Raw genomic sequence first — 14,892 nt, forward strand, 5'->3', positions numbered from 1 at the left:
TATACAACCATGTGCTGTGTGGGTTTACATGCCAAGGTAGTTTAGGTTTAACACCTCAATCTACCATGAATTCACTCTGCAGGTGGGGGATACTCTTGATTAGCTTGTGGATACAAGTGGGCTTTGTGCCTGGGATTCATTGCAAGGATGGTGTCAGTTATCTGTCAAGGGAAGGTAGGACTGAAGGGTGGTGTATTGATTATTCTGAAACAATTCTGAAGCTCAATATTCTACTTTACTGTTTATATCCAACTGAAAATATAGGCTGTTAGCTATATGACACAGAGTCCCCCTTTTTTTTTGGCAATTAATCAATCTTGTTTCCAAATAACATCTTGTTGGTGACAACAGAAAGATATTACTCTTATTGACCTGTTGCCACAATGTAATATCTTGTTCACTCAAGCTAACATTTAGCTCTCAGAAGTTAAGAAATACAATCTTTTTGTCATTTCTGGAGCAGATGTTTTCCTCTTAAAGGATGAGCCAGATCCTAAATGTTTCACACGCACAGAGAAGGATTTCACCTGCTTCTTTGAGAATGCAGACAACAGGACTTATGATTTACTCTACAAGATTTCTGGGTATGTTTTATAGACAGTGAATATATTGTGTTTTGTATATGAAGGAACTCCAAAATTCTTTAAACAGTAGTTTCTCTGAATCATATTGTTAGGAATTTTCTATGCTGTCGATATGTTACTATTTTTCTAATGTTACATGTTGTTGTTTTTAGTGTCTTATAGTCATTGACTTTTTCATTTTATATTCCACAAGACACATAACAAATCTTGTATTAGTTTTTTCATTTTCAGTGATGTAATTATCTTATTTTTGTTTACATTTGAACCATACACACATTTTTTCTTACTCAATTAGTCACCTGTAAAGCACTGTGAACTGCTCTTTCCTGTGTGAAACATACCATATAAACAGTTTGACTGATTACTGTATATGTCCCACCATGTCTATTGTGCTTGTTATAATTCCAATCAAGCCGGCATGGAGAGAAAAGGTGTGAAATGTCTGTCCAGAGAAACGAAGAGGGAACTTTCCTCCACATCTGCTCGTTTCCTAAGACAGATGTTCTCTCATTTGTGGAAACACACCTTGAAGTGGTGGAGCGCAGCACCAACATCAGCCTCCACAGTCGCGATGTCTCTGTGGAGGACCACTGTAAGACATTTCTTTTTACTAGATTTGCATAGAATTATAAACGTGTGTGTCAGGATGTATTCTTTACAGCTTCCTATCCCAACCCTGAGAAATAGCTCTGAGAATTTCAGCTGCATCCCCAGCGTTGACTGGTGGCTTCTACATGTCTGCAGGGCTACGTCAGTCACTTTGTCTCCCTTTGGACAAGAAGGGCCTCAGATCTGAAGACTATATAGGCTACCACTGAATAAGGCCGTCCCACCCAATTATTTCTATCACTGTGTTGCCCACACCACCTCATCTGTTGGTGGTGTTCCTGTGATTTATGATTCTTATATGCAGTTTGACGAGATGCGGATTGCCCTGTGTGCCTATTCCCCTTTCAGTGTGTCCTAAGTCTTTGCTGGGACCCCTTGTCAATAAGGGCATACACCAAGAAAGACAGGATGCCTCTTAACCTGTTGCCTAAACATTGGTGATTTATTTTAAGCGTTAGATTCTATAATGTGTTCCTATTTTTTCATCATCTTCTCGTGTCTAGTCCTCCTGGATCCCCCCTTCAATGTGTCTTTACACCACAATGGCCAAGCAGGACAGCTGCAGGTTTCATGGCAGGCAAAGCTCCCGGAATACTGGGACGATAAAGTGATGTATAGGATTCGATACTCCTCCAAAGGGCTGGGAGAGATGGCAAAAGAGGTATACATAATTTGACTCACACACACATGCTGTGTATGAGCATGAAGACAGTGTATATATCATTTACATACTGGTATGCCCAGCATGTGAGTTAGAATGATGGGATGACAGTATTATTTACTGATGTAATCAATTATATCTGTAACTCATCTGATAAATCAAGTTACTGTGCCGGTTATGACATTAACTCAATGAATATTACACATGACCATCCTTCACCTGTAGGCCTGTGTTGGTAATTACAGTGGGTGAAAAACTTTTATGAATAATATCGTATATTCCATGATGTTTGTTCATTCTACAGGCAACGGAGGGGGACACACTAGACTCTCTGGTACCAGGGGAGGAGGTTGAGGTCCAGGTGATGGTCAAATGTGCCCTAAATCCAAATGAAGGACACTGGAGCAGCTGGTCACACCCTGTGCGAGCCATGGTTCCCCAGAGTGCAGGTGTGACTAAAAAAGAAAGAGGAAACTGTTATGCATAGGTGAAATATGTGAATGAAAAATACTCTCTCTTTTTCAGATGATATTTTGCTTACGTGCTACACCTCTGACCTCCAAAATATCTCCTGCCAGTGGAATGGCAGCAGATATGGTGAAGGGAATGAGTACAAGCTTTTCTACAAGATGCGACCAAGGTACATCACTGACTTCATTACTACTGTAAAACAAATTTCACTGGTTGATTTAAGTCATCAGATCTCTCAATACCAATGTAACGGCATGTTTTTATTGAGTTTTAGTGGAGCTTTAGTGCTCACTGTGTTTGGCTGTGATTTGATGTGATGATGTTACAGTGAGGCTTTGGGCCGGACAGAGTGGATCGAGTGTCGCACTGACAAGGACTTAAGTGAACTGTGCCGTTTCCGTGGAGATGAGTCCAGAAAAGTCAGGGTCAAGCTCAGCAGCACATCAGCTCCACGCAGCAGGACCTTCTATACTCAAGAGTTCACTCTCAACAAGAGCAGTGAGTGATTTTTATTCCACCGTTCTTTGTTCATTTCAGATGTGTTGTCTGTGTTTCTGTAACTTCTCGATTTGTTTTCATGTCTTTGATGCGATTGTATCTGACAAAGAGGATGCAGACACTGAAAGTTGTCCTCAAGACCACTTAAATTACAGTTTTAGTCAAGTATTTCTCAGAGGCAAAGGTACTTCAGCGACAGACGTTCAGATAACTCCACATTACAAAGCAGTTGTACTATAATGAAACTAAAGACATTTGAAAATGGTTTCTATTTTAGTGTGCATAAAACACATTTGCCTTTTTTACACATGAATTAAATCTACAATTCAAAATCAGATTTACATAAGCATATATTAAACAAGCCCTTTTCCTCATGAATCATGAGTAAACCATATAAATCATAGGTTTTCACTCTACATTACTTGCGGCAGACTGCATTTTTTAGGTACTGTAGTAGTAGGAGCCCTAGTAGCCTTACTGCAACCTCTTTCGAGACCTCTTAATTTTCCTATCAGGCCTCAGATTAAGTGTGGTTTCATGACTTAATGTACTGACACATCATATGTGCTCTTTGTTTTTAGTCAAAACATCCCCACCATGTCATCTGAGAGGAGCTCTGGAGGGAGAAAGGTTGTGTTTGAAATGGGAAGCTCCTCTTCTGTCTCTGTCGGCTCACCTGCAGTATGAAGTCGGCTACCAGATCAGAGGGAGTGAAGCATGGATGGTAAGATGTTTTTTATGGCCACACAGGATGACCTGGGGCGACTGTTCCTGAAATATCTTTTCTTATTGTGATGTGTGATCTCACTCCAAAACATGACCAGGCTTTTGCCATTCTGGCCCGAGGCTCTGTAATCCTCTACCTGAGGAAATGAGGCTGGCTAGCCCGTTACCCGTTTTTAAATCATTGTTTAAAACATATTTTTGTAGGGAAATCTTTCCCATTTAATGCCTGATTTGTACTTTCTGATTTGTAACTTTTGAGTTTTATTTCCTTTTGTTCTATTTTTGCATTGCATTATGCATTGTCTTATTTTCATGCACTTTGTGAAGCACTTTGTAACCTTGTTTAGTGCTATACAAACAAAATTATTATCATTATAAAAAAAACCTTTTTGCATTCCCCTCCTTTTTTTGTGCCTTTATACCTTTCATTTTCCTGCAATATTTTTTTCTTTTGCATTAGTAAACTTTAAGGTGTATGTGTAGAATTTTATGTGAATATATAGTAAACTTTAAGGTGTATGTGTAGAATTTTATGTGAATATATATACATTTATATATATATATATTTTTTTTTTTTAAAGATATTTTTTAGGGCATTTTTTGCCTTTTAATGGACAGNTATATATATATATATATATTTTTTTTTTTAAAGATATTTTTTAGGGCATTTTTTGCCTTTTAATGGACAGGACAGTGAAGCGTGAAAGGGGGAGAGAGAGAGGGAGAGACATGCAGCAAAGGGCCACAGGCTGGACTCGAACCTGGGCCGCTGCGGCAACAGCCTTGTATATAGGGCGCCTGCTCTACCACTAAGCCACTGACGCTCCACATTTATATTTTTGAATTTTTCTGATAGCATGAGCTTTTGTTTGTATACAAATGGTGGCTGTGAGGGATGATGCTGTAGCAGAGTATCAGTGTCGTTTTTGATAACACCACCAGATGGCACCAAAGACAGGGAGGTTCAATTCTACTTGCAGTGATATATTCAAAGTAAAAAATCTTCAAGATTACTCATTAAGTTGGTTTAATGCTGGATGCTGCACAAATATTGTTGTGTTAACACATGAGGACATGCAAAAGAACATTTTGTGCAATAGGCAACAGTATTCAGGGAATGGAAAGCAATTGCATTCAAACGCAGTATTGCGAGGGAACATGACTATATTTCATCACTACGATTGTCTTTTAATGTTCTTAAAACTGAACATCATATCAACCTTTCTGTCCCCAGACTGTATCTCTAAAGGGTCCTGAGACCAGCACTTGTCTAGAGGTTCAAGCAGGTAGCCGGTACAGTGTTAAATTAAGAGCTAAACCTAATGGATCCATTTACTCAGGCCGCTGGAGTGACTGGTCAGATGCACTTACAGGTGACACCCCGACTGACGTAGGTAAGCTTACACTCAGACACATAAAAATCTGTGTAAAACACACTTATTTATGTAGTAATCCCCAATTTAGTAGATTCTCAGTCTGTTATTTTGTAAGAACTTAAATAAGAGGTTCATTCAAATGTGGTTGTGTGATAATGGTAGTCTATAAAATGCACTGTCGTGTCTTGATATATTAAAATCTAATCATCATAGACCTATGAAATCTAGTTCTTGTAACTCTGATTCAATAAAACTACTGGACACCATTCAAACCTTAATGCAATATCAATAACCTTTACAGGCATATTGCTCTTGGTCGTGTGTATCTCTGTCTTGATGCTGATAACTGCTATCATCTTCATCTTCCTGTTCTCTACGTACCTTGGGTAGGTTCTCAGCCACCTCTTAGATAACATCTTGAAATGAAATAAAATCAGCTCGTACTGTACAGTCAAAACTTGCAGTCATTTTTATTGTTATAAAAACCATTTTAATTGCTAACTGCTAACTATTAAGTGTCCAAAAAGTTTAACCAACTATTTTAATGACTTTCCACATTGTTTGAAGACAGTTTTCATGTCTGTTATTTTGTGTTTCTATAGTAAGCTCAAGCAGTATTTCTGGCCGCCGGTGCCCAACCTTGACAAAGTCCTTCATGGTTTTCTGACAGAGATCAACGAGCCAAGATGGGTAAATTATTTAACCACAGAATTTAGCCTAATACATAATACATGCACCATTACTTCACACACAGGCAGCCTATCTCATTACACAGAGCCTATACTGTGGTGAAACAGTTGTATACATACAAATATAGATTTAGATATCAAATAGGAAGTAGGTAAAACACAAGTCATAACAAAATATTAATTGAGAGTGTGTCCTTAGGTGTTAAATCAACCACTTTGTGCTCAAACAGCAGAATCCTCCAATAACAGCAAAGCAGTGCTATGAGGAAACCACTTCATCTGTGGTGGAGATACTGTCTGAAGATGAGGTTTCATCAGAGGGCTCCACCCAGCTCCTGTCACCAGAAAGATTCTGCAGCGGAGAACTGGTCGATGGAAGCCGTGGGACTGATATCTTTCCAGACTACGTGACTCTGAACAAAGACAGTATCATTCTTTGCCCCAAAGGAAACACGTATGTCTATGAGGACTTTGGAGAGAAAGAAGGCTTGGGGACGAACGATGAGCTCTTTGAAACATGTGACAGTTCCTGCAGTGATGGCTCAGTCTGTATCCCACAAGGCTTAGGTGGTGAATTCCTAAACTATTCCTACTTGTCTCAGGCCGAGCTGGCAGACAAAGTCGACTGCAAGGTTGGTGCTTCAAGGGGGCCAGGTAACCTCTACACTAACTTCCCCTGCGGCTAAATGTACAATACAACAAGTGTACTTTGTTTCCAGTGGTGCAGATCACATGTATACGCTTTATTATTAACCTAAGAATTTCAGGATTAATGCACCATGTGGCTTAAAAAAAAGGCGTGTTACCATGTATTCACAGTATAATGGGGTTTTCTTTTGATCTTGGCATCCTCTCTCTCAACATTTCAGTCATTCGTGATACAGTCTTGGAGCTGAAATGCTATGAGTACACCACAAATTTAGAGATTAATTACTTTGATGTACAAATCACATTCAAAAACAAGAATATGCCATTTTTATGAGAGTTCAAGCTTTAAGTTTTATATGCTATATTTTGGCATACTATATTAGATATTACATCAGTAATTGTATATAATGTATGAGTTTGTCCACATCAGGGCTGACAGTTTATCTACACTGCCATGTCTTCTGATGTCCACTAGAGTGAACAGTAGACCACGAGATACTTTGTGAGACCCCACTCAGTGGCTTTGTTGATCAATAAGACGCACAATATTTACCAGGTAGTATTGTTCTACACTTAGGGTACCTTAGACTAAAATATATATGTATATATTTGAAGGAGATTTCAGAGGAAGATACATTCAAATGTTTAAAAAAGTACAAAGTCAAACTGACACCCCGTGTAATAATAGTCCCAGTCCCTCATCTTTAAGTTTTAATTTTCCTTTATTTGTCACTGTATATGTTCTGGATTGGGAATACTAGTATTACAGTGTGTGTCAGTTTGAGTTTAAACTATTTTTTCCTTTTTAATTTAGCATGCAAGTGTGACTTCTGCTCAAATTTGACATGTCAATTTTGTATATTTTATTAGCTTTCCAAGTGATCTGCTGCTGAAAAGCACCAGAATTTGATTTGTTCATTTTTTACCCATTGCCTTGCCATTGTTTGTTGTTATATGGACTCTTGTCTCAAGCTTTAAAGTGATTATGCATTACATTATAACTTGAGGATTTGTATTTTTTTTCAATAAAAATTGAGAAGCTGTTTTTCTTCCAGTTTTTTGTGAAGGACACTGTTTGGACTTTCCTGGGTACATGTGAAACCACAACACAGAAGACACACGATTTTTAACTGACTTGAGCAGCTTGTCTTACCTCCAACCCAAATAGCAGCTGTATTTTAGTCTGTCTTACATTTTTGGTGCCACTAGATGGTAGCAGAGATCAGCGGTCAGAGTTGATCTGTGTTTTCATAGCATGTCCTCACTGAGACAAAGCTACTTACTCTACATCACTGAAAATGAGACAACAGTTAAGACATTGGCCCAGATTCACATTTGTACCATATCTCACCTGACATCATACCAACATTGTCCTTGAAGGTTATCGCTGAAAATATATTTTCAAAATATGAATTAAATTGAAATTAATCATGAATTTAACCTGAATATTTCAAAAAAAGAAAGACAATTGACACAGTTGAATGCTAAATGTTAATTTATTACACAAAGTAGACGAAAGGCTCAATTTAAGATGACTCAAATAATTATTACTCACAACTTGTATGAAAACCAAGAGACCTCAGTTAGAACCGGGGCAATCACAACATCATGACTACTGTGATGAGTGAGGGGATTAGCAAGAGGATAACAAAGTCAGCACACATTTTCAGGAGCAGTTACTCACAGACAGGCTCGCTAGCCAAGAGCTAAGAAATGTATTAAATGTTCTGATTTTAAATCAGCGATAGGAAAAGGTTATAGCGCCCCAGAGCTGGACAGCCCACAGGCGACTGAGAGCAATATAAGAGAGGATAACCATTTTAGATAAAATCCAGTGGTTGACATTGAACTAATCAGACAACTGCTCCTGCCTGGCTCAGCCTTCTGGAGTAACTGCGTGAGAATCTGAACTGGATGCTTTGCAACTATGCTATCACCCTGTATCCAGCCAGCCGCCTTCTGTAAAATATACTACCAGTGTCACACTTTAACGGCAGTCCATCACATCTACAGTGTTCGCCAGACTGTATGATATCATGGCCATAAATTAGCCCAGATCGTCTATGAGGCAATAGCAGAGGGTGGGAGAGTGCGAGTGCTGCGAGCGAGACAGAAAGACAGAGAGAGTTTAAGAGAGTCAGTGTTTACTGGTGTACGAGCCTCTCCTCCCAACAGGAATTCTTTCCATGTTTCATCACTGCCCACTTGTCCATACGCAAACGTCTACAGAGGGAGGCTGAATCACCTCCTGATGTCATTTCCTCAACTTTCACTTACAATCACATTGAGGAAAAACATGGTTTCACATGTGATGGGCTTTAACATGTACAGTATATAGCGTATGTACAGTATACATGTTTACACACACCATGTTCTCATATCTACAGGCCTCAAAACATGAATTCAGCAACAACAGAGACATGCTCACTGACGTCCTGACGTCCTTCAAACTCCTGTTTGCAGCTACCATTTGTTAGCACACATGGAAGCACACCAAACAGTTAGCTTGTTCTGCATGCTGAGTGCAAACTCTCTCACTGCTGTCACATTTGGTGTGATTGGATTTAGTGGAACAGACATCAGTTTCACAGCACGCTCTGAGTCAGTTTGACTAAAAACTGCCAGACAGGAAGAAAAAAAAAATGAAATCAGTGTAATCAACAACACAGAAAGAACCAATGGAGTTCGAAAACTACAGTGCCTTCAGAGTCATTCAGCAGGAGTACAGTCATTGGTTCCCCGTACAGACATTAGGAGGAGCAGAGGTGTTATGTTGGAATAAATTACTTCATTTTAAGATAATGAAAACATACAGTCCCCACACAGGCAGCTTTTATCTGTCCTCTGTGGGGGTTGGCACAGATTAATACACTGGCATTCCCGCATGAATCTAAACAAAGGCTCAGCAGGAGGGATGCCAAATAGCTTAAACAAAATGGCCAAATAATGCCCATGTAGAATAAATCAACAAGCTACTGTTGGCTTCTGTATCTGGTGGCAATTGTTGAGATCAGTCAAAAATTGCTTTCAGTACCTGTACAATCAATAGCAGTGATAAAAGCTATGGTCTACGTTTAGAAAGACGATGAGAAAGATTTGAAAAAAGCATTCCCGCCCCCCCCACACACACACCCCTCCCTCTGTGCTCCATGATCCCTCCCCTCCGAGCTCGTGTCCCCCTCCCCTCCGAGCCTCCTAACGACACCCCCCCTCCCGCATACAAAGAAAATGTTTCGACGTCGTCTAACCAGACAAAAAACTAACGGCAGCTTTCACAGTCATAAGCCAGCATTGGCATACAGTTATCTATGTCACAACATCCACAATAAAAACGAAATATTACCTGTTCAACAAAAACTCTGCTGTATCAGCATCACTTTTCAGGCCCAGATCTTGCCGGAGCTTTCTCCATCGGTCAAAGGATGACCCAGTGTTTACTCTGCTTTGAGCCCTCAATTTGTCGCATTTACTCTTCGTTTCTGCCTTTTCAGAGGCAGACTTACGCTTCCTTTCGGCCTTTGCCGGTGGGGCAAGCAGAGGCCGCTTGCTGCTATCGCTCTATTTATTTTCCATATTGAAACTCGTGTAGCTGAATGGCTCAGGGCCTTACAAAGCGCTCGTACTTTCAAATATGGAGGGGGTTGGGACGAGGCGGGACGAGGAGCAGAGGAGTGTCAAAATGGAGCGAGGGGATTGGACGGAGGGTAAGAGAGAGAGAGTGCAAATTTGAGCAAGGAGTAACTCCCATGTGGACCGGATGGCTGTGATTGGTCAATTTCTTTGCAAGCCTGCAGCCGCCAGAGAGAATGGATTGTTTTTGGTTCCTTTTGCTCTTCACATTGTGTAGCTAGCACTATTGGGCCATAACCACCATCTAAATGATGTTAATAATAATGATCAGTCTTTCTAAATGTAGACCATAGCTTTAATACGCAACAGTCATGAAAAGTAAGAGCACCTCAGGTCTCAATGGCAGTACGTCTAATATTACTCACAAAATCATCATTAACAGTGCGATCATACCAAAATCTCACATCATCCAAAGGCTTTTCAAGAACTGTATTTTCAGAGTGAGAAACAACCTCGTAGTCAGATGTATGACCATGCATTTGTAAGAAATATGGAAAGCTGTTTTGGAAATATCGTATGGTCATGAAATGTATTCAGCACCAACTGTAAAGAAACAGCAAATTAACATGTTTGTGGTTGTGGTATTACAGCAGCAGCAGGATTTTTTCCCTTCATCTTGCACCAAAATACAGTTCTTGAAAAATGAATTACAAACCCTATTGCATTATCTAACTGACCACACACAAAATTAAATCACAGTTAAAGTGGTGCATGTAAACAGTCGAAACTAACTGTATACATTTTCCTCTCTGGATGTCTGTTAGTTATGTAATTTATAAACCCGCGGTCTAATGTTGGTAAGACTACATTTCAATAACAACAAAAACTATGATCCATCTGGTTTTGTTGCTCCAGAGCTCTGTTCTCTGTGGTCGTCTTAAAGGGTTGTAAACATTGATCAGTGTAAGCAAGGATTGGTCTAGACACGAGCATTAGGAGCTCTGCAGGTTTGAAGGGTGGGTTCAACATGGCACAAGTTCTACCTCCACTTCTGATCTGGGATCAAATTGATTAAATTAAATTCTAATAGTTTGTGGACGAGCAAATACTGTCAAAAACATGTGTGGCATTATATGGGGAGAATAATGATCCATTATCTAACATGTAAGCCTCTTCTTTTACCTTGTATTTTTTAGTTTTATATAGAAAATATCAGCGCATCCAAATAAAGAGCAAAATAAAACAAATTTTAATTAATATATTAATTCTTATACAGACGACAGCCATGTTTCCATAAACATTTTTTGTGCATTTTGAAGCATCGTGGTAGAAAAGCTGAATGGAAACAGCAAAATTTGATAGAACTTCCTCGGTCATGCAAAAAAAGTTTTTACACTCACTTGAGATGGTTTTTGCTTTTGTTGAAAGAGGGCTGATGCAGCGAATGGGATACGGAAACACATTTGCCGAATAAAGTCTGACGTAGCGAACATTTGGTCCACTGACATTATCTTTGTGCATTAAAATCACTGCACTAATTTTTCTTTGTCGCCAGACAGCATGAAACATCGCCAGTACTAGCTGACATAAAGGTGCAATTAAAACTTGGAAAATTGAAACAAATTCCTGAAAATATCCCTTCATTTTTTCCCTTATGGATTGTTAGATAGCCAAGGCAACTTGCTTTTACTCTACTTCTTCTACTATGTGTGCTGGTGGATCACAGCCCTGCCTAAAGCACAGCCCGAACTTCAGACAAAACTACGCTTTGTGGAGCCTTGTTTATTCACCAAACGTGCATGAGGATCACTATGGAAACGCACCTAATTTGCATTTCTTTTGTTCGCAAGATTTAAAAAGTTGGCTAAAAAAACACGACTAATGATCACCTAAAACTAATTATGTTTTATGTCAACTGATCTATTCACACTTTTAAGACTGCTTCACGTAAATTGAGTGTTTTGGGGGAAAAGGGAGATCAGATGACTCCATCCAATCCTTCCTCTAAGTACCGAGATGTTTATTAACCTCGAGAGCATTTGTGATTGGATACAGGCTCTACTTGGTTGCCATGCACTGAGAGACCCCCTGGTGAGAGCGCTCAGATGTTGGCGTTCTTGTTGAGGAGTACAGAGCAGCATGTGAGGGCTCCGTCCACTTTGCTCTTCTCCAAGTTGGACACGGGAATCAGCATGTGGTCCTTCAACTTCTCGAACACCTGCGGGACACGAGGACAAGGCTGTCATTGGGAAAACGGACACCGTGTTCTTTGAAATTATTCTGTTTAGAAATTACAGATGATTATTTTATAATTATGTCAGCTGAAATTCAACAGATCATCACAGTGTTCAGCCAAATATCTCTGGAAAAAACATATTTCGGAATCAAAAACCTGCCCCTCAAAACAATTAAATACAAAATAGATATCGTCATGGCAACAGCTGTTCCCTTTCTGCCCCCCCGACCCTGTCCTTGGGTACCATATCTGTGAGCCAGTGCTACAGGTACTGACCGGCCAGCACTACAACAAGGCCTTTAGAAAAGGCTGAAGTACAGTTCAGCTGGCAGTAGTTAAACTGAAAGGGAGAACTTATGCAACACTTCAGTTTGTTTACGCTACCTGTCAACTTGTAATGTTCTGTGATATAAAAGAGCTGCAGAGGGACACAAACTGTGAAGTAGGAGAACAAGCATTCAAGAAGGTTTCCTGCTCTCCCGGCAAAATATATTAAAAAAAAGATGGGAGTGAGAACTATTACGACATTCTCAAAAGACCCTCGTAAAGGAGTGTGTCACCCTGTGGACGTGTTCCAGAAGAAAACCAGTGTTTTCCTACCAGACTTCCAAACCAGGATATTTTTCTCTTTAAACTCTCATTTCAACCCCGCTGTGATACTGAGCGAGGCCTTGCGGCTCAGCCAGAAGGGCCAGTTAAACAAATTCTTATCTTGTGATGCAATATGGCTGACGAAGCCTCTGATGATACAAACGCCATGTTTAAAGATGCTGCTCTTGTGTGCCTTAGAACTATTGTTTCTACTCTACCCCTGACATTATGTGTAATGTGGGGAAGAGTACAGGCCAGGGCTCTTACTTAGTAATTCAAACAATGGCACTGCATCACCTTACTGAAACAATATTATCTGCTATTTTCATATAATTGTTTTTTGACCAAACCACAAAGTAAAGTGTTGAATAAATTAAAATTTAGACCCGACGGCACTTGTTGAGTTAAGTGATTGGCTAAACTATTACACCAAAGTTGTTATTTCCAAAGTTGTGTTCCATTTGATCCTATGGCCAATCTTGGGACCCACCAGACTGGTCAAACCACCTGAGCTACAAACAGAAACTTGGACGCTTTCAATACCAAAATCTAACCCTGTTGCCTACAGATTATGCATACATAAACAAATATCTGTTGGGAGAGATTATCCCAAGTGGAACATGAATGTGTGTACCAAATTTAAAGGCAACCCATTGAATATTATATAGAGACGCTTCACAAAAAGCAAAAAAAAAAGTCAGAAACGCCAGAGGTAACGTTGGGGATCACCAAAGTCAGACGGGACACATCCTCTGGGGAACACGAACATCTGTTTGGCTATGCTTGCTGAGATATTTCAGTCTAAACCAAAGTTTTGGGCACCATCCAAAATCCTACTGTTTAGACCACATGATCGGAGGGTCAACTCAGGGAAGGTTGTGCTTTTGCATAACTCCCCTGAAAACAACACCACTAAATCCCCTGCTTTTTATAGCACCTCCACCTCCACAGTGTCTCTTTTTTTGTAACATTTCCAGCTGAGTTCTCATTACTGCTGGTGATATTTATATGTGGGGTTGGAGGGTGGCATGGTCCCACACAGTAGGAGCTGCTATAATTCACTGGGCCTTTTGTCTGCTTACTTTCTTTATCTGCAAACCAAGCCCTCTGGACCCATCGCCCTCTACTAACCAATTTAAGATGCCCCGTCTCCACCCGCCCACGACCCCAACCAATCCTCTCTCATGACCCCCTGCCTTTGTTAATGTGGAACTCTTATGTAACTTCACGAGCAAACTAAAAATAGACCGGAGATTAGGACAGACAATGTTTAGAGTTGGAAAGCAGCAGAAGTCTTGCAGAGTTTCTCTGTGATTGTGCTGAGAAATCTCTACATCTCATTGGAGGAAGAAACCACAAGGTCCCTTGGGAAACATGCACCAACTGTAGACAGACTGTACAGCGAGGCTTGATAGTCAACTCTCAGCTATGTGCTTTTTAGATTTTTCCACTTTCTTTAAGCTACAATTCCTTCAACACAAATTTGGACCAAAAATGGTATCCCGCCAGTTTCTGGTGGGTTTGAACATTATGAAGGAAACTGGATCATGGAACAAACATACATTCCTCAAATATTGCTCCAAATGGTCCGTTCAAAGGTGCTTCCAAAGCAGGAAGCACAAGATACACAAATAGATTTTTATTATGCTCGAGTTGAATTCCCTCAGTTAATCTTCCTGGAAAAAACTACTGAGCCTTCGCCATGGATGCAAGTCCAAAGACGTATAATTTTGTGAATTCTTCCGTCTAAAAATAGCTGGCGGAGGTAGGGGTTCTAACCACAGAGTACATTTTGAGGTCTGAGCACTGTCTCTGCAGATTGTAGGGTGCTGGGTTCGATCCTGTGTGAATCCTTTCGACTTGTTGTGATGTGGGGTGACCCCAAGGCATCTAAATAACATGGCTGCTGCTCAGCCTTTACCAAACCCCAACAGACAAAGTGAGACAATAACATGTCATTCACGGTGAACTACTGTGGAAAACACTGCGCAATGTGTCACGAGTGAAAGGCACGTCTTGACTGTGTTCGCAAGTAGGTCACTGTTTGTCTGAAAGAAATTTAAGAACGGCTGTGGTTATATGTGTACTTGCAGTGATGGTGTAAGCTGTGAGACGCTGTTGGAGATGAGTTCAGCCAGGTATGTCGAGCCAGCATACAGCACTTAACAGTTTAACAAAGAACACATGCTGTAAGGGCTGTTCTTAAGACGGCACTCAGGGCAAATCTTCAATA

General features: G+C 40.2%; 2 protein-coding genes across 5 annotated transcripts in view; one reads left to right on the plus strand and one right to left on the minus strand.

Moving 5' to 3' along the window:
• On the plus strand, positions 1–7,307 carry mpl (MPL proto-oncogene, thrombopoietin receptor). 2 transcript variants are annotated; one of them, XM_050055523.1, is made up of 12 exons: positions 1–174; positions 464–584; positions 998–1,176; positions 1,697–1,854; positions 2,159–2,303; positions 2,380–2,494; positions 2,654–2,823; positions 3,405–3,547; positions 4,784–4,943; positions 5,227–5,311; positions 5,528–5,615; positions 5,848–7,307. In XM_050055523.1, the coding sequence occupies exons 1-12, from the start codon at positions 66–68 to the stop codon at positions 6,298–6,300; spliced, it is 1,926 nt and encodes a 641-aa protein (XP_049911480.1). In that variant the 5' UTR covers positions 1–65; the 3' UTR covers positions 6,301–7,307. The 2 variants fall into 2 exon arrangements, with proteins under 2 accessions (XP_049911480.1, XP_049911479.1); XM_050055522.1 differs by having other exon boundaries at positions 2–174; positions 5,845–7,307.
• Positions 7,308–7,739: 432 nt separating this feature from the next.
• Positions 7,740–14,892, minus strand: part of ddah1 (dimethylarginine dimethylaminohydrolase 1) — a 95,559-nt gene continuing 88,406 nt past the window's right edge. For all 3 annotated transcript variants that reach the window (XM_050054751.1, XM_050054750.1, XM_050054752.1), the window contains one exon: positions 7,740–12,050. In XM_050054751.1, coding sequence (XP_049910708.1) covers positions 11,934–12,050 — 117 coding nt within the window. In that variant the 3' untranslated portion in view covers positions 7,740–11,933. The remainder of the gene's footprint in view (positions 12,051–14,892) is intronic.

This window comes from Epinephelus moara, chromosome 10, assembly GCF_006386435.1.
Source record: "Epinephelus moara isolate mb chromosome 10, YSFRI_EMoa_1.0, whole genome shotgun sequence".
NCBI classification, from domain to species: Eukaryota; Metazoa; Chordata; class Actinopteri; order Perciformes; family Serranidae; genus Epinephelus; species Epinephelus moara.

Coding starts and splice junctions, on each gene's coding strand:
- mpl (XM_050055522.1), top strand. CDS start 66: ATGAATTCACTCTGCAGGTGGGGGATACTCTTGATTAGCTTGTGGATA. Junction 5,312..5,527: donor CTGTTCTCTACGTACCTTGG/GTAGGTTCTCAG, acceptor GTGTTTCTATAG/TAAGCTCAAGCAGTATTTCT. Junction 5,616..5,844: donor AGATCAACGAGCCAAGATGG/GTAAATTATTTA, acceptor GTGCTCAAACAG/CAGAATCCTCCAATAACAGC.